This window comes from Dipteris shenzhenensis, chromosome 16 (genome assembly GCF_047967505.1).
Source record: "Dipteris shenzhenensis isolate YYH24624 ecotype China chromosome 16, Dip_SZ_1.0, whole genome shotgun sequence".
In the NCBI taxonomy this organism is placed as follows: Eukaryota; Viridiplantae; Streptophyta; class Polypodiopsida; order Gleicheniales; family Dipteridaceae; genus Dipteris; species Dipteris shenzhenensis.
This window is the reverse complement of record NC_141611.1, coordinates 36,803,095-36,821,878: the sequence shown is the minus strand read 5'-3', so window position 1 is coordinate 36,821,878 and position 18,784 is coordinate 36,803,095. Positions and strand designations below refer to the sequence as shown.

General features: G+C 39.6%; 1 protein-coding gene across 1 annotated transcript; it reads left to right on the top strand.

Annotated features, from left to right (window-relative positions):
* The first annotated feature begins 16,562 nt into the window (after positions 1 to 16,562).
* LOC147892905 (flavanone 3-dioxygenase 2-like) lies at positions 16,563 to 18,124 on the top strand. Its single transcript, XM_087386814.1, has 4 exons — positions 16,563 to 16,808; positions 16,927 to 17,159; positions 17,340 to 17,664; positions 17,870 to 18,124. The coding sequence occupies exons 1-4, from the start codon at positions 16,563 to 16,565 to the stop codon at positions 18,122 to 18,124; spliced, it is 1,059 nt and encodes a 352-aa protein (XP_087242940.1).
* The last annotated feature ends 660 nt before the right edge of the window (positions 18,125 to 18,784 follow it).

Below are 18,784 nucleotides of genomic sequence, written 5' to 3'. Positions count from 1 at the left end.
TTTCATTAACTATATCAATGCTTATAGACGTGCCCGCTATTTTGTGCATCTATGGATGCATTGTGTTGTTGTGATATTGAATCCCTCTTCATCTTTGTGCACACTTCAAGTAGCTACTCCCCACTCAATGAAGATCTATCCTCCTCATTACTTGCACCAGAGTCATCATCCTGTGAGTCCCTACCTTCTTTATCTCCTCTCTCTTCTTCGAAGCTTTAATCTTCAAAGATCGTAGTGCAATTGTAAAGTGCATCAAAATACTAATATTTGCATTCATACCTTAGTGTAGGAGTTTTTCAACTGCAAACCCATTCAATACAATGCTACCATCCATGAGCCAGAGCCACATCCATCAATAATTTAATAGGTTGGATACCTCGGGGGGGTCACTCATCATATGTAACCCTATCATGTGAGTTCAACAGAAGGATAGTTTTTATTTCTAAAATTTACAAAAATAAATATACATAAGGGACTATTTAAAATAGTTTTGGAAAAAATTTACAGATTTGTATAGAAAAGGGGTACATTTTATTAATGAAAAATTTACAGATAAGGGATTTTAGAAATATGCCTTGAACGCACATGGTATAGAGGGTTTATACATAGTGACCCCCCCGAGTTGGATACCATCTCATTAATCAATTTAGGGTTTTTTATCTTTCGATAGTCCACCATTGCTACATGTTTTTTAGGTTTTTATTCCTCTTTGTAATATAGCTCCAAAAGATTTACAAGAAGTTAAATTATAGGGTGCCCACCCCTATTTAAGAAGAAATCAAGTATGGATTTAAGACTCGAATGCCCGTTCCTTCTAGCATGGTCAAGTCATAGCGCAACACTACACCATGAAAGACTTTTTTAAGTGGACATCCAATTGATGTCGAGCTGGCAAAGAGGGGATCCGGGGATCCCTTTGTGCTTCTAACACAAAGAGGACCAACCTTGATCTTTTCTTGTCTCCCAAAGCACCTTGTATGATAAACTTTACAAGGTTAACTATCCCACCACTCCAAAGTCTTGCAACTCATCCACATGATAAACACACATGGCTTCTCCCAAGAATCAACGGTCATTTCCATGAAGCATTCTGTATCAATGACATTGATACATACATATTTTGTGTCCTATTCTTTGATAAGCAGATGTCATAAGAGAAGCTGAAGGCTGAGCCAATTATTGGTGTTGTACTTTGCAAGTTTCGAGCCAAAGTGTTATTCTTGATCTCTACATACTCTTTCTCTAGAATCTTTGGCTATCTTTCCTCTTGCATCCTTTCTTAGAGTTCCATCTGCATCTAATGAACACACCCACATTTTTGTTAAAATCTAGAGTGCTCAATGGGAGAAGAGGAAAGATCACATGGGAGAAGGAGAGAGAAAGATGGTGAGACCAACACAATAGGAGCCAATCAAGGTTAGATTATCCATCACCCTCAAAATGAAGGGATAGGATGATCCACCAAATACAAGGGGGATAGCACCCACTATATAGGACCAAGACTCCATCATGCACATTGAACGCCTATCCAATATCCACTTCCACCAATCACGTGAATGTGGATTTAGACCCCTTTAATCAACCCGGTGTCTAATTTTCAACACTCCCCCTTAATTCAAACAGGGTGAAGTATTATGTATTCATCAGGTGATATAAGTTGGGAAAAGCCTTTATCAATTACATGCTTATTTACAATGTTTTGAAATTTAAAAGGGACATGGTAATAATGCAGCACAGTTCATAACGAGGGTAGTGTGTTGATGATTCTTGAGAATGACTCTATAGATGTAATTCATCTTGTACATAGCATCAATGTCTCTATGAATCACATACATAAATCCATAGATAATTTTATAGGAAGGTATTACCAATGTCATATAGACATGGCAGTATTTATTCCTATACAAGAGGGATTTCATTTGAATGAGGATATAAACATAATAACAGTTAAAAAATATATGTCACTATAAAAGTGACTTCTCCTTAGATTCCCATAAAGATGTTGCTATTTAGGTTTCACCAAAATGGCAAAGAAGCCTATTATTGTCATGTAGCAATATGTGAGCATGAGAACGCTCACCCTCCTTCAAATCAATTGCACTCATAGGATCATCACTTCTCTATAATAAATATGGCAATAGTCTCATGATGAACAAGAGTTTTATGATGAGAATTTGCCAGATATAAAAGTGCTTTCCAATACAAAGATCTTGAGCCATATGTAACAAAAGAAAAAATGTATCTCAATATGCAAGTCTATATTTAGGAATAATAAGTCTCTTAGTGGTAGCCAAGGAAGTCTATGTTTAAATGTTGAATAATAGGCACATGGGTTGGTCTAAGCCCCAACAATAAGACCTTAGATTAAACCTTTTCTAAGGTTCCAATCACCATGCCACTTGTAAGCATATAAGATGAACTTCAACCTTAGAGATAATAATTGGCAAAAAAAAGGAAAGAAAATCGGTCGTGCATAGAAATGAGAGTCACGGACAAGGGTTGCAACCATGATTTTATCTCCATTGCTTATGCAAGCTTCTAGCAGAAGACTATGGCCAAAAATTGCAAAAATTGCATAAGAGTTTGTTGAGAAATTAATTGGCGATGACAACGTTATTAGAGGACAAACTCATCATGCAATACATTGAGAGGCACAATCCCCTATGAATAAGTGGTAGCTCAAAAAAAAAAAACACTATAATATTGCAAGGCATCAACATGTGATAGTTGATAGGAGCCTCTTGAGTGCCGATGGAGTAGCATTGTTGAGGAATACATTGATAGAAGAAGGGAACCAAATTTTTGCTCAACACACTGAGCCCTTTCTATGACATTTATAAGCCTTCAGAGTGCTTTCTTGATATTAAATAACACACACCATATGCCACTAGAAACTAGTAAACATCATGCTTTGAACCTCTGGAAACATTCTTGATAAAAACTTTTGATAGTAGACAAGCCTGGTAATAGATATTTCAAATGCATTTAAGAAATCATTGGATGACTGGTAGACCCATATAATCTTTGGTGAATTACCAACTAAGCATAGATGGCCAAAAATTGGTACATATATGTTGTTGTAAACAAACTTCTATGCAATAGAGACAACACGAAAATGGGAATACACTGCAAAGTATCATGTGTGTTCAAGGGATATTTTAAAAACCCGTTAAGTAAATTTTTTTCCCCAACAAACCCACCCCTCTTTACATATGAACTAATGGAAATTTTCCTAAAATCAAATTAAAAAACCCCTATTGTTATTGTAATCTTGCTAAAATTTTTCCATAAGTGGGATTAAAATACCCCTGCTTTTGAATGGATGTAGTACACTAAATTTTTTTGAGGTGAACCCCCCGAGCCACTAATACACTAATTCCTAGGTCATCACTCAATACATCATGGCCATGGCTATGTATGAGAAAACCAGTAGGTAAAAACTCCTCCTTAGATGCCAAAAAATTCAAATGGAAGCTTTTGGTGGTACAAATCGAATGAGAAAGAAACTCATAGTAGTCCAAACTGAAACACCACCATATAAGTTGAGCTAATAGCTCCAAAGAGAGATGTTGGCTATGAATATGGCAAGCTTGAAGAAAGGGGAGAAGAGACATAGCTCTGATACCATGTTAAAATCTAGAGTGCTCAATGGGAGAAGAGGAAGGCTCACATGTGCGAAGCAGAGAAGATGATGGTAAGACCATCACAATAGGAGCACAATCATGTTAGATTAGCTATCACCCTCAAAGTGGAGGGCTAGGAGGATCTGCCCAATACAAGGGGATAGACCCACTAAATAGGACTAAAAATCCATCATCCACATCCAACACCTATCCAATATCCACTTCGACAATGTGGATTTAGACCCCTCTAACCAACCCGATGTCTAATTCTCAATAGTTTTGGCTCACAACTGGTCAGTCATTTGACCAAGACCAAGGACCTTCCACCAAACAATAGATAGCTGCTTTATTGTTGCTTTTCTCTTACCTGCGGCATGCTCCTCACATGCTCTAGTGCCTTGTAGGATATCTTCCCTTCTTCATCTGCTTTACAAACATCCAAGACAAGCTGAAAGATTGATTCCTGACGAAACACTATGCAAGTAAAGTCCCTATATCTTGCAATTGTGGTCTTCAAATCCTACACACTTGACTGCGTATCATTCACTATGCTTCTTGAGCATCTGTAAAATGAGTCAGCTTCATAGTGTATTCAAAGGTAGGTCTCCTTCCCTTTACTATACATGGTGAGCCGCATCCAACCCATAACTCCCTTTCCTTTGTTAGGATCTCGAAAAGAGTTGAGTTTGTCTTCCTACTACCTAGTCAACGGCCAGAACCAGATTCAATCTTTCAAATTCAAGCATATATTTTGAGTCATTATTAAATAAGATATGTAACAGATGACCCGTTGAAAGTTCTACAACTACTCAGCGTGATTCAAGTTTCCTTTTCATCTCTCTTCAAGGGAAATTCTACAAGCTTCACAAAAGTGTTGCCCATCAATGGGCTCAAACCTGCATCTGTCAAGGAACTTGTTCTTTGTGAGCATATATCTCTTCTCGATGTCATTCCCATATCTAGTCTCGTAGAGATCAATTTCACGAGCAAAGTCACTATCTTTGAACTCTTCAAAGGCTTGGAGAAAATCTCTTCACCTTTGCAATGTGACTTCCTTGAATTGAGGATTCTTCTCGAAGTCTCACATACTTGATTGGATGGAGAGTGACATTGCCTACAAATGGTGTTTTAGCATTCCTGGTCTCTTCATACAACTTGCATGCAAAATGCACATCGAGGTTCCATTGATTTGTGAACAAGGTAATGAGTGGTGTGATGATGAGGAAATGTACCAATCCCCAAATATATCCCTCGCCTTTAGGAGGATGCAAATTTTCTACACTTACAAAAAAATCAACAAATACATCTATTTCCTCCTCTTGATCCTCATTGTCACTATCCAATTGCTCGCCCGGTGCTAAATAACCTCCACTCACTCGATTCACCCATGGAGCTTGCTCTCTTTCTCAGAATAGCTGTGGAAGTTGATCCTGCCTCAGGACGACTCACTCGCTTTCTTGTAATTTTAGCTAGGGATGGCATACTGGTACTGAACATATGGATGTTGCGGGGAGTACAACCTTAGAATGAGATGCTACTTGTGGTATACTTGTTGCTACTTGCAGCAAAATTGCTACTAGTGCTAGCACACTTACTATAGGTACTACTATTGGCACACTTACTACTGCATGTACAACAACACTCTACAAACCATCCCAACTTATCCTGTGTAACATCAAGGCATCAAGTAGTTCTAATTAAGGTCCTTGCATTGAATCTGGTATAGGCTTAAGCATGTACTGAATTTGGTATAGGCTTTAGTACTTCTTGTGCATTGCCCATAACCTATATACAACATCTTCACTCTTAATTCTTTATGCAAGTTCAACCGAACCATTGTCTTCAATATTTATCATGGAAACTACTCCTACATTTCTTATTGCCTCTTGGTTCTAATGGGAGCTTGACACATCCTCGTTAGTCATCACTAAGAAACACTTTGAAATCCTCTCTAGCAAATACTAACCATGTTCAAGAAATTTCTCAATCATCTTGGGAGCCCTAGAAGCGACTTTGGGAGCCATGATTCTCTACAATTAAATAGATAAAAATGTTAAATTAGATTTTCAACTCAAATATTATAGAATTTAATTACATTATGCTAACAATATACATAAATACAAATAAATTTAACTTCTTAATTTTAATTTATTTTAAATAAAATTAATTAATTACATTTTATTTCTAAATACTTTTTAAGTCATTAATTTTAAAATACAATTTTATTTTTTTATCATTTAACACTAGTTTTGTAGCATAACAGGACATAAAAGTGTCCTTTTGAGGTTTTGGCAAAAAAATCACAACTTGTTGCATATGTATTTTTTGGCAATTTCCTCTCTTGAGATTAAGGTAGCCTCATAGGACTATTATCTAAAAATATAAAGAGCACAAAACAAAGTTACATGTGATTACAAAATGCTGAAAAATGTATGGTAACATAGTCTTTCACCCAGACAATACTCAGATTTGAAACTTTATCTAGCATGCCCGAAAATAAAATTGATTTCAAGGAGCTAGCATTTTTTGCAAAGTGTTTCTAAGTATGAAAAACACCTAAGAGTGACAAAATTTTGTCTAAAAATCATTTTGGCAAGATTAATTTATCAATTAACAAGAGTGGTTAGCCTAGCAGGTTGCATTTTAAGTCACATTTCATAAAAAAACATCTTTATATACTACATATAATAGCGACAAAGAGTCATATCTTAACAATAACAATATTATATCATAAGGGAAAGCCACCACATCATAATAAAGGCTAAAACTAAAAGAGATTAGGTGCTTCTAATATCAACTACCAAAACAGGTTTCACATTAAATCTCACTTTTAGAATTATCACGTATATAAGTGTTCTTCATAACTTTTTTTAATTGGTATCACTCATTCATGATTAGAGGCACTCTATAAGTATAATTTAAATGCATGAAGGTTCTTATGATATCCTTTAACCCTTGTATCATGAATTTAGCGTGAATTACAACATAACTTGGAACAATCAATATATGATTTGAATTTGGTGTTCTACATGACATTAGGTCCCCTAAAAACTTGAGCTACTCCATAGTATCCTATTGAAGACATATACAAAGTATGGTATATTTTGAAACTTGTTAGACATGTCAAATAATTTGTGAAAAATCAATTTTTGCCTCACCATAAGCATTTACTAGAATTACATTTAAGACCATAGATCATAATGAATATGATTATCTAGCTCCAAGGAAATACAAACATATGTATTAGAGCTATCCTTAGACTCTAGGACTTCCAAACTCTAAGAAAACTCGTTAAGTAACAAGTATGGCCGTTTTATCTAAAACCTGAGAAAACAGCTTGAAATGTTGGTGTTAGGTTGACCTTAAAACTTTAGGTAGAGCTCAAAGTAATAGGTGCAAATTTCAAGTTTTTTTAAGTATATAAGCTATTATGCCAAATAATCAAAACCCCAAAATACCTTATCAATGCTTTTGAATAATTGTAGGAAATTGCTAAATTGATAGGACATAAAAGTGTCCCAGGACATTTTTATGTCCTTCTACCAAACTAGTGCTAACTTTTAAAGCAACCTTTTTTCAATTTTAAATTAAATTACTTTAAAACTAATCAATCTTAAAATAAAACTAATTACTTAAGTTTAAATTTTATTTTATTTTTTGAATTTTATATATAATTAGAAAATTATTTTTTAATTAAAATACTTTAAAATTAATCGATCTCTAAATGAAGCTAATTATTAAATATTAAGAATTACTTCAATACTAAAAATAATTATAACTAATTATAATTAAAATTTTATTGATTTGATTAGTTTTAAATTAATTATATAGTAGCTATTATTTCTAATTAACAAAAACTAAATAAATTTTAATGTTTCATTTTATTAATTACTTTCAAATAGCTTTTTTTAATTTAAAATTTTAGAAATGAAATAAAACTTAATTTAAATTTTCATTATTTATATAATTAAATTATGATTAAATTTATTTAATTATAATTTAATTACTCAATTTTAAAATTAAATTTTAAAAATGTGATTTTTGAAGGGCCTGAGGGGCGTAAGGAGCTAAGGAGGGACCAAGGGGTGTGCAACAGGTTGGGGGAGGGGATAATGCCCCCCCCTCCTTAGGGCAAGACCCAAGTGTCTCCTAAGCCCCCCCACTCGATCACCTCTCTGCCCACCTCATAGCCACCACCTAGTCACTCGTCTGTGGCCCCCTAGAGAGAGAGAGAGAGAGAGAGAGAGAGGGAGGGAGGGAGGGAGAGAGAGGGAGAGAGATGGGGGGGGGAGAGGGAGCAAATGAGCGCGAGCGGAGGGGAGAGGGAGGGGAGGGGAGAGGGAGCCGAGTGAACGGGAAGGGAGAAGAGGGGAAAGGAAGCGGCGGGGGAGGGAGCAAGAGGGAGAGGAGAGGGGAGCGGGAAGGGGAAGGTAGGAGGGAGGGAGAGAGGAGAGGAGGGGAAGGTGGGAGGGAGGAGTAGAGGAGGTAGGAGAGGGAATACCTAGAGAGGAGGAGGTGGAGGAGTTTGCCAACGATGGAGGAGATGGAAGGAAGTGGGTTATAATTAGGTTTAGGGCATCTTTTTAGGCATTATAGGTTAAGTATAAGTATAAGACACTCCTACATTTGGGAGCCCATTCTTCATTTTTCTTGGTTCTCTTCATCTCAACCTAGAGCTGAATCGACACAATTTTCAAAATAATGCAACAGGTGTAGAGCTTTCCAATCTATTGCATATGCAACATCCTCCACGTATTAATGTTTTTGAATTTTTGTTAAATTTGTGTATCTCATCCAACCTATTGCATCAGCGAAACCATCAAAAAGCTTGTTTACTTTTAGCTTTTTAAACTTTTCGATTTCTCAAAAAGTTCTCCTAACTTAAACAATTTCTCTTAACCTTGGCTTTTTGAGCAATAACTTCAAAAAGCTTGCTTTGCTTTTTGCTTTTTAAAAGATAACTCAAAAACCTCTCCTAACCTATTACATACGCAAGAACTCCAATCCTTTGTGCTTTTGTATGTATGTATATATATATGTATCCCAAACAAATTATCATGCTACAATTAATTTTCATGCTAGATGAGATGATAACAATGCTCATTTCGGAAGGAAATACCACCATCATGGGTCGATCTAGCTCCATTTTTTAGGTAAGCCCTTAGAATCTCTTTTTTGCAAGGGAGAGGAGACAACTCGATCATTTAATAAATTTTACAAAAGAGAGAGAGAGAGAGAGAGAGACTAATAATAGACTAATATCACTACCATAGGACTAAAAAAGTAGTAACATAGTACTAACATAGTAGACTATCATGTACTGTTATGGATAAAATTGTCTAAGGAAAAAGGCATTAATATGTATGTGTGTTTGTATATGTGGCAATAGTATAATAAAATATGGTGTACATAGGGCCCAAGGTTGAGGTGGCAGGGCATGACCATGTGCCACCCTTCCATGTAAGAGGACCCATAAGGTGTGTTGTACATAATCCATGATAGTAATATTATAAAATGTAAGGTGACATGGCTCCTCCATGTGCCACCCCTCCACCTAGGCTGCATTTAGTGAGATATGGCTCAAAGTCCATGGGAGAAGTAATATAAAATAGGTGGAGATGGATATTATATTGAGTTATTCCCTCCATATGGGATAGGCCCATGTGGGGGAGGTATAGAAGGTCCAAGAGAGCAAGTTAAATAATGAGGAAATTAGTAGGATGAGGTGGCAAGATTCCTTGTGCCAACCCTCCACTTGTCCTCCTAGAGGTTTGAACATATTATAAAATTGGGAAGAGACCAAGGGTGTATCATAGACTTGAGATATGGGGCTTGATTTATGCGAAAATTGGGGCAAAGGGTTGTCGCACACAATTGAGAGTGCGTAACTGCCTAGCCCACATGGGAGACTTTTCCACACACACGATGAATGTGGGAAGATACATTAATTGGGAGAGACCCCCTCTTTTGGCTATAAAAGGAGGGGGCTATTCCTTGATGAGACATGCTCATTCTTGTAAAGCCACCTAGCTAGTATTTTGATATTTCCTCTCATCCTTTCTTTCAAATAAAGTATGGTTCTCTTCCCTTGATGTCTCCATCTCTACATTCCTCCTCCTATCATGTACATGCTTCTCTTCCCCCTCTCCTTTTCCCCTTGTGTCATAGTCTCCCTCTTCCTTCCCTCCACTTCTAATTCCTTTTCCCCTCCCATGACAACGATTCGCCCTCACGATCTCCTTTTGTCTATGGCCCTCAAGCATCGCCACGCTTAGCCTCTAGCCTCTGGTCTTGATTTCTTTTCTGACTAATAGAAATGGTGTGGCTGCTGGGATAGAAATCTCCACGGCTACTGGCGAATCTTCTGCTCGTACCGGTCGCATCTGCAAAACTGTACCATTTGTGCTCCTTCTAAGCTACTGCACGTGCATTCGATTCGCGCGTCTACTATGTTCGACTGTGCGACAGTTTTTTGGGCTGCTGCAACTTTTGGTCACAGACAGCAGTCTTCTCACTCCGCACGTCTACTGTGTTCACCCCTGCAACAATTTTTGGGCTACTGCGTCTTTTGGTCGCGGACAGTTTTCTGAGTTCTTGCAAAACTGTAACAGTAGATCCCGCGCCCCCCCTCTCTCTTCTCTTTCTCTTTCTCTTCTCCTTCTCCTCTCTCCTCCTCTCTTTTTATTAAAGAGTAGGATTTGAACCCAAGACCTCCCCCTTCATGAAAGGGAGACTTATCATTGGGCCAACAAGTTGGAAGTGGTGAAAATGTAATGATTTTTGTTCATATATTGAAATCTCGGGGACTGTAAGTCTCTAACCGGGGGGAGTTTGCTCTTGCTGTAAAAAGCAGAAGTACTTCATTTCATGTGCTCTATTCACATCTCTTGCTAGATTGCTGATTCAGAACTTCTCCAAGCTCACTTCACGGACGCACTCCACACTAGGAGGGTGTACATTTATGTCACTTCTCGACGCGTTTAAGGAATTGGTGCCTGGTCCTCCGCACCTTATGGCTACCAATGCACGAGATGTCTTCCTTGATCTTCATCTCGGGGGGGTCACTATGTATAAACCCTCTATATCACGTGCGTTCAAGGCCTATATTTAAAATCCCTTATCTGTAAAAGATTTTGTTAATAAAACGTACCCCTTTTCTATACAAATCTGTAAATTTTTTCCAAAATTATTTTAAATAGTCCCTTATGTATATTTATTTCTGTAAATTTTAGAAATAAAAAATATCCTTTTGTTGAACTCACGTGATAGGGTTACATATGATGAGTGACCCCCTCGAGATCTTCATGTCGACCTTCAACGGCTGATTGTCCAATGCATTGTTCAAGGAGATGACGGGTGGAATGATACACTGTGGATGATTCATGGTGAAGAACTACTGATACGCTGGGAGAACTTTGATATTACCTCTACTCATTGTACGGTGATCGAACTACTTGCTGCTTCAGAGGTAATTAAAACGGTGTCCTTCATTGAAGGGTGGGATGCTCCCCAAACTTGGGGGGAGATTTGGTGCATCTGCTTGTTGATTCCTGTGGATAAGCTCATCCTGAATGGTTTATTCTCAATCTCACTACAAAGGTTTCTAGGCCTCGGCTATGGTTGGTAATGTTTCGACCAAGGAATCCATTTGTACCTAATCAACCTTTAATGCCTCATTTCGAGCTTCAAGTTGTAATTCTTTTTGGTCTTAAGATAAACTATCAACAACGGATTGCAAGTTTTTTTGGTGCTGAACGTTTGGCTCAAGTGTTGAATTCTCCCCACCCTCTCCTCCTACCTATCTTGGACTACCGAGAAACTTGGGATGTCCGAATTTTAGTCTTGGTGTGATGACATCTTGGATCCTTCAATTTGATGGAGCTTACAAACCTTCGACCAAGGCTACTGGCATGGGCATGAAGCTCACTTCACCGGGTGGTGAGGAGTATTGTTACAGCAAGTCTGCACTTGCAAGTACTTGCAATCAAGCTAAGTACTCGGCACTCATTTTTGGGCTACAAAAGGCACAAGAACATCATGCCAAGCAACTTGAGGTGCAAGGAGATTCTCAACTAGTGTGTGAACAAGTTAGTGGAAGGTGGAAGGTGCGGAGCAAAGGCTTGGTTCCACGACATCAACAAACATTGGAACTTTGCAACCAATTTGAAGAGGTAAAAATTCAGCATATTCCTCGAGCTCGAAATCTTGTTGCTGATTTCTTGGCGCGTGAAGCTTGTACTTCAATCACGCATGACGTGATTGGAAGCACCACCCCAACAAAGCCGCAAGCCACAAAGGAGGGTGATCATTTGTAAGGAATGCAAAGGTTGTGGTCATCATGAAACTAAGTGTTGGGCATACTTGATACGAGTTCACCGACTTCGGAAGATCATCAGGAAGGTTCCCAAGGACATTGCTCAAAAGAAGGATGCTAGACCGCACACCCCTTGAAGAAATAGCATGGCGACTACAAGAACTAGAAGAAGCTGAAGATGATGTGCAAGCTCTCCAACTGTTAACATTTTCTCGCTTGTAAAGATGGACGTGATATCATGAGGGTTGTCCTTTTAAGATTGTCTATGTGCTATTCTATGCTGAAGATTCTTCCCATGGCAGGTATTCTTCTCCAGCAAGGGGAGGATCGGTACATGTATCCCATTCGATTTGCTTCTCGACAATTGCTCGACATTGAGCGACGCTATTCAGAGGCTGACAAGCATGCCTTGTCTTTGGTGTTTTACATTGAGAAATTTAAGCATTATGTGGCTGGAGAGTCCTTCTTTATACTCACTAGCACTGGTCTTGCAAAGCAGGTTCTTCAATCACCAAATCCCATGGGCCAGTTGGCCAAATGGTTGGCAGTTCTACAAGAATATGATTTTTCTTTCAAAATTGTAAAAGGGGGTTGTTCCAACTTGAAGAATGCTTTGATTGATTTAGAGGAGTGCCTTGATGTAAACCTTGTAGCAGCCATAGAAGTTGGGGATCCATGGTATGGTGGTATCTACAAGTTTTTGACTGCTTTCTCCTTTCCTTCAGAAAGTACCATAGAGATAGTAGGCACTACACCCTCCTTGATGGGGTGTTGTACTGTCAAGGCATGGATGGGGTACTAAGACGGGCCATTGATGCAGATGAAGTACCTAAGGTATTGAAGCATTATCATGATGGATTTTGTGGAGGCCACTATGCCAATGACTATACAGCTAAGAAGATTTTACATGCTGGATACTATTGGCCGACCTTGTTCAAGGATGTCACTTTGTATTGCAAAACCTGTGAACCATGTCAATTCTTTGGTAGGAAGGATTTGTGTCCTGGGCAACATCACCCAGTGATGTCCATCCATCCGTTTCAGAAGTGGGGAATAGATTTTGTCAGGCCCTTGCCCATGACTGCCCGCAAAAAGAAGTATCTTTTGGTAGCCACTCAGTATGTCACTAAGTGGGCTGAAGCTATTGCCCTCCCTGCTACAAATGGCAAGGCAGTTTCAAATTTCATATTTGAACGTATCTGCACAAGGTTTGGGACACCCATGGAGATAGTCTCTGACTATGGGAGTCCATTCTTAAATGAAGCAGTGGAGTTACTCATGGATCGCATGGGTATTGATCATCACACTTCTAGCATCTATTATCCAGCATCCATGGGTCAAACAGAGCGGACCAATGGCCTCCTTTGTAAAACCATGGGAAAAATGGCCATAGGGAACAGGAGCCAATGGGATCAGAAGGTCACTGAAGCCGTGTGGGCTTACAACATCACTCATAAAACATCTACAGGTCACACTCCTTTTGAGTTGGTGTATGGTACTGAGGCAGTTTTACCACTAGAGATAGAGATTCCAGCCTTGAGATTGGCACAGGAACAGAGGATGATAGAAGATGAACATGTAGAGGCCAGATTGGTACAACTTGAGAAGTTAGATGAAACTCGACGCCTTGCACTACACCAAACAGAGATCCAAAATAATCGACAAAAGGCCCGCTTGGATGCTAAGATTCGCAAGGGATGGGAAAGATACTTTGCTGAGGGGGATGTTGTCCTATGCTTTGATAACAGATTGGACCACCAAATGGATAAGAAGTTTCTGCCACTGTGGACAGGTCCATACAAAGTCATCAAGGAATGTAGCAATGGGTCTGTACAAGTTCAGGAGCTGCATGAACCATATGGCAAGAAGGTGATCAACAAGCGTTACCTCAAGCCTTTCTTTGTGCGTGATGGACCCAGGCATGAAAATGCTATGCATTCCCTGCCTGCGAGGGAGAACTGTTATGGATAAAATTATCTAAGGAAAAAGGCATTAATATGTATGTGTGTTTGTATATGTGGCAATAGTATAATAAAATATGGTGTGCATAGGGCCTAAGGTTGAGGTGGCAGGGCATGAACATGTGCCACCCTTCCATGTAAGAGGACCCATAAGGTGTGTTGTACATAATAAAATGTAAGGTGGCATGGCTCCTCCATGTGCCACCCCTCCACCTAGGCTGCATTTAGTGAGATATGGCTCAAAGTCCATGGGATCAGAAGTAATATAAAATAGGTGGAGATGGATATTATATTGAGTTATTCCCTCCATATGGGTTAGGCCCATGTGGGGGAGGTATAGAAGGTCCAAGAGAGCAAGTTAAATAATGGGGAAAGTAGGATGAGGTGGCAAGATTCCTTGTGCCAACCCTCCACTTGTCCTCCTATAGAAGGTCCAAGAGAGCAAGTTAAATAATGGGGAAAGTAGGATGAGGTGGCAAGATTCCTTGTGCCAACCCTCCACTTGTCCTCCTAGAGGTTTGAACATATTATAAAATTGGGAAGAGACCAAGGGTGTATCATAGACTTGAGATATGGGGCTTGATTTATGTGGAAAATTGAGGCAAAGGGTTGTCGCACACAATTGAGAGTGTGTAACCTCCTAGCCCACATGGGAGACTTTTCCACACACACCATGCATGTGGGAGGATGCATTAATTGGGAGAGACCCCCTCTTTTGGCTATAAAAGGAGGGGGCTATTCCTTCATGAGACATTCTCATTCTTGTAAAGCCACCTACCTAGTATTTTGATATTTCCCTGTCATCCTTTCTTTCAAATAAAGTATGGTTCTCTTCCCTTGATGTCTCCATCTCTACATTCCTCCTCCTATCATGTACATGCTTCTCTTCCCCCTCTCCTTTTCCCCTTGTGTCATAGTCTCCCTCTTCCTTCCCTCCACTTCTAATTCCTTTTCCCCTCCCATGACAACAATTTGCCCTCACGATCTCCTTTCTCTATGGCCCTCGAGCGTTGCCACGCTTAGCCTCTAGCCTCTGGTCTTGATTTCTTTTCCGACTAATAGTACTAACATTGAAGTGGTGATAGATGATCCCACCCATCCTTGTGCCAGTAACTCATGTACCACTAGGCCCGTGTACATCTTCAATCATTAAAAAGAGAATGGACATTAGGTAGTATAGATGAAGTTGGTACAATATGCATATTGTATGCATGCTCCAATCACAAATTTGGTCAAGATCCATTAAGCAACATCAATATTACACCAACACACCATACCCACACTTGGCATTAGACCACTCCTATCTTAAAATATCCCAAACATTACATGGCTCTCACATAACATTTGAGAGAGCAATTCTAAACAAGGGTTTCCAAGGGATTTAAATCGTTTCATTTAAATGATCGTTTCTTTAAATGGTATTCTAAATTGATTTAAGGGATTAAAATCGTTTCATTTAAATGATCGTTTCTTTAAATGGTATTCTAAATTGATTTAATTGATTTTTAAAACTAAAAATCATTGGATAAAAACTATTTAATCAAGGTTTTTGGCCCTGAAAGGGGCCTATGGAATTTGTGTAGATGATGGTTTTCCTTTGAAAAAAGTCATGTTGACTTGTTTAGGCTGCTATTAAGTGTAATTATAGTGGTAATTGTAGTTAGTTAGAACTTTAGGGATAGATTGTGGTATCCCATGTTATTCCCAACTTCTATTTCCTTTTGCAGGGCCTCACTGGCATTGCCACCTTCTTTTCCTAGGTGATTGTTACATTGGTCATACCACGCACTGATGCATTTATTAGATTTCTGGTCTGTGAAGCAACGTGAGGATATCGTGGCATTGATGGTTTTGAGATAGTTCCAATGAACTGCCGAAAGCGTGTGAGAAAATAACAAATAACTAGCAACACCTTTCGCCTCTATATAATCACTCCTCCCTCGATAAGATTTTCATCTGCTTTCCAAGCTAGCATCATTTGTCACCTTATCCACTTAGTACATATCTGCCATGGCTCCAGTGGTGATGGGCGGAAGCCTGTGAGATCACATCAAAGGTGTTAATTAAGGAATGGGATTTAAATCATTTGATTGAAATGGTATTCTAAATTGATTTAATTGGTTTTTTTAAACTAAAAATCGTTGGAAAAAACTATTTAATCATGGTTTTTGGTCCTGCACCAAGGGCCTATGGAATGGGTGTGGTTTTGTGTAGATGATGGTTTTCCTTTGAGAAAAGTTATGTTGAATTGTTTAGGCTGCTATTAAGTATAACTATGTGTAGTTAGTTGGAGCTCTAGGGTTAGATTGTGGTATCCAACTTAACTTCTATTTCCTTTTGGAGGGCGTGAGTGCCACCTTGTTTTCCTAGGTGATTGCTGCATTGGTCATACCAAGTCGGTGTGTACTATTAACATTGCTGATGATATTTGCAGGGGCCTGCGGGTGCATTTATTATTAGATTTCTAGTAAGCAAGGTGAGGATCTCGTGCCATTGATGGTTCTGGGATAGTTCCAACCAACCGCCGAAAGCGTGGGAGAAAATAAAGACAAAGCCAAATAGCTGGCAACACCTTTCGCCTCTATATAATCATTCCTCCCCCGAAGATTTTCAATTGCTTTCCAAGCTCGATCATCTGTCACCTTATTCGCTTACATATCTGCCATGGCTCCAGTGCTGCTGGGCGGAAGCCTCCGAGACCACATCAAAGGTGTTAAGGAATGGGTCGACGATGGTGTCACCGAGGTCCCCGCCCAATACATCAGGCCTCTTGACGAACGTGTCTCCCTTGAGAAAACCTCTAGCGACGAAGAGGTTCCGGTGATTGATCTCGCAGGCCTAGAGGATGGCCGACGAGCAGAGATCGTAGCGCAAATCGGCCGCGCCTGTGACGAGTGGGGATTCTTCCAGGTGTGTGCACTTACTTGAATCGTGGAGACGAATTTGTATGCATGTAGCGTTTTTCTCGCAATGCAAACAAAGATATACAAGTTTACTCATGGCCTCCCTTACTGCTATGCTGTGACAGATAATTAACCATGGGGTGGACATGGCTAAGATCCGGAGGGCTGTTGGAAGGTTCTACGATCTACCCGTAGAGGAGAAGAGGAAACTCCCGTCTCATAATGCCGACGCTGGTGTTACCGTTACCACGGGTTTCAATGTTGCGCCAGGCCAGCCATCTGACTGGAAGGACGGGCTCGTCATCCGGCGTCGTCCGGGGGTATGCGATGGTTTCGAAGAAGCGCCACTAGTTTTAAGGTAGCTTTTACGTTAGATTACCAGAAGCCAGACGGATTGCAGTACATCTTACGACAGATCTACAAGATATCATAAACTGGCAAAGAGATTACGTAGTTGTCGATTTTACACAAATTAGTTAGTTCTCACATAATTATTGATTGTCAACAAACTTCTTGCTACTTGATCGCCTGGTTTCAGAGAGGATCTTCAGGAGTACAGAACGAAAATGGACAAGCTGGGTGCTGCGCTGTACGAGGCCATTTTCGAGAGCCTAGGTTTGACTAGCGAGTATATGAAAACTGCGCTGCCAGGACTTGAGCGTTTTGTGATGGCCATCAATTTCTACCCGCCCTGTCCAGACCCGAGTGTCGTCTTGGGCATAAGCGCCCACTCCGATCTTTCAAGTCTCACTATCCTAATGCCAGATGAAGTGCCAGGCTTGCAAATCAGGAAGGGCGATAAATGGATATCTGCCAACCCGGTTCCCAATGCATTTGTCGTCAACGTAGCTGATCAGATCGAGGTGCTAAGCCTGCCTTCCCTTGTCGGACTGCGCAACCGTTTAGTTTATGGTGCCTTGGCTAGCAATGTAGTCATGCTCCGCACTCAGCTTCAGCAGGCCTTGGCTAGCAATATTGTAGTCATGTTCCAATCACATAGAAGCAAGAACGTTTTTTTAATGTAGGAGAGTTCTTGGAAGTTGGATAATTCTAAGCTCTCGTGTGCAGGTTTTGACTAACGGGAAGTACAAGAGCGTGGAGCATAGAGCGGTGGTCAACCGCACCAGAGCCAGAATGACCTTAGCTGCAAGTCTCGGCCCAAAGGAGGATACTAAGATCAGCCCCCTTCCTGCCTTGCTGAGTGACAAGAATCCACCCCTTTTCAAAGACTACGTCTTTGGAGAGTATCTCAGGAACTACTATACCAACCGTGTGATCTACAAATCTAGTTTGAATTTTGCAGGCGCCAATTATAACGAGTGACGAATGCACCTCTTGCCTAAATGATGTATTTCCTTTAAATAACAAGGTCATCTTGTAATTGCGGTAAAGGCAAAGTTCTTGAGTTTTGTCCTTGCTGCATAAGCCTAAACAAATAATGTGACTTTGAGTTTTACACATGGATAATGCTCTTGCATGAATTCAGAATGTTGGGTAAGCCATGGACCCATGGGAAGGCCATGTGAAGCAAAAGAGGATGTTGCAACCATGTGCACACAATGAGTACTTTTATTGTAATTGATGACTTAGTTTGAAAGGAATTAATATTTTCACTATTGATTTATCATTCTCAGCTCCAATGATAAAACTTTCTGTGATATGGCTATCCAAGGTCTACAAGTATCATCTAAGTTCAATAACAATATAGTATCCATCAATTCTAAGCTATGAGTTCTTGCTTGTCACTTAGTGTCTTACTCATAGTATTTGTTCAATGAAAAGGAAATCAATGTAATTTGGAATAGTGCATGCTCCTAGCTCAAACCTTTCCCCCTTAGTTTTGAAGTTTTACTCATATCCAATTGGGTAGTTCTCCAATCTGGTAATTTAGAACCACAAATGGAGTCAACAGCATTGTCATTGATTAGCTACAAATAAAAAAAGAGTGACATGGCCTTTACCTCATAAAGGATGCAAAAATGT

Bases quoted from the DNA above. Each gene is read 5' to 3' on its own strand.
- LOC147892905 (XM_087386814.1), top strand. From the start codon at position 16,563: ATGGCTCCAGTGCTGCTGGGCGGAAGCCTCCGAGACCACATCAAAGGT. The intron at 17,160-17,339 runs GTAGCTTTTACG...GCCTGGTTTCAG, and splicing joins GAAGCGCCACTAGTTTTAAG to AGAGGATCTTCAGGAGTACA. The intron at 17,665-17,869 runs GTGCTAAGCCTG...TCTCGTGTGCAG, and splicing joins ACGTAGCTGATCAGATCGAG to GTTTTGACTAACGGGAAGTA.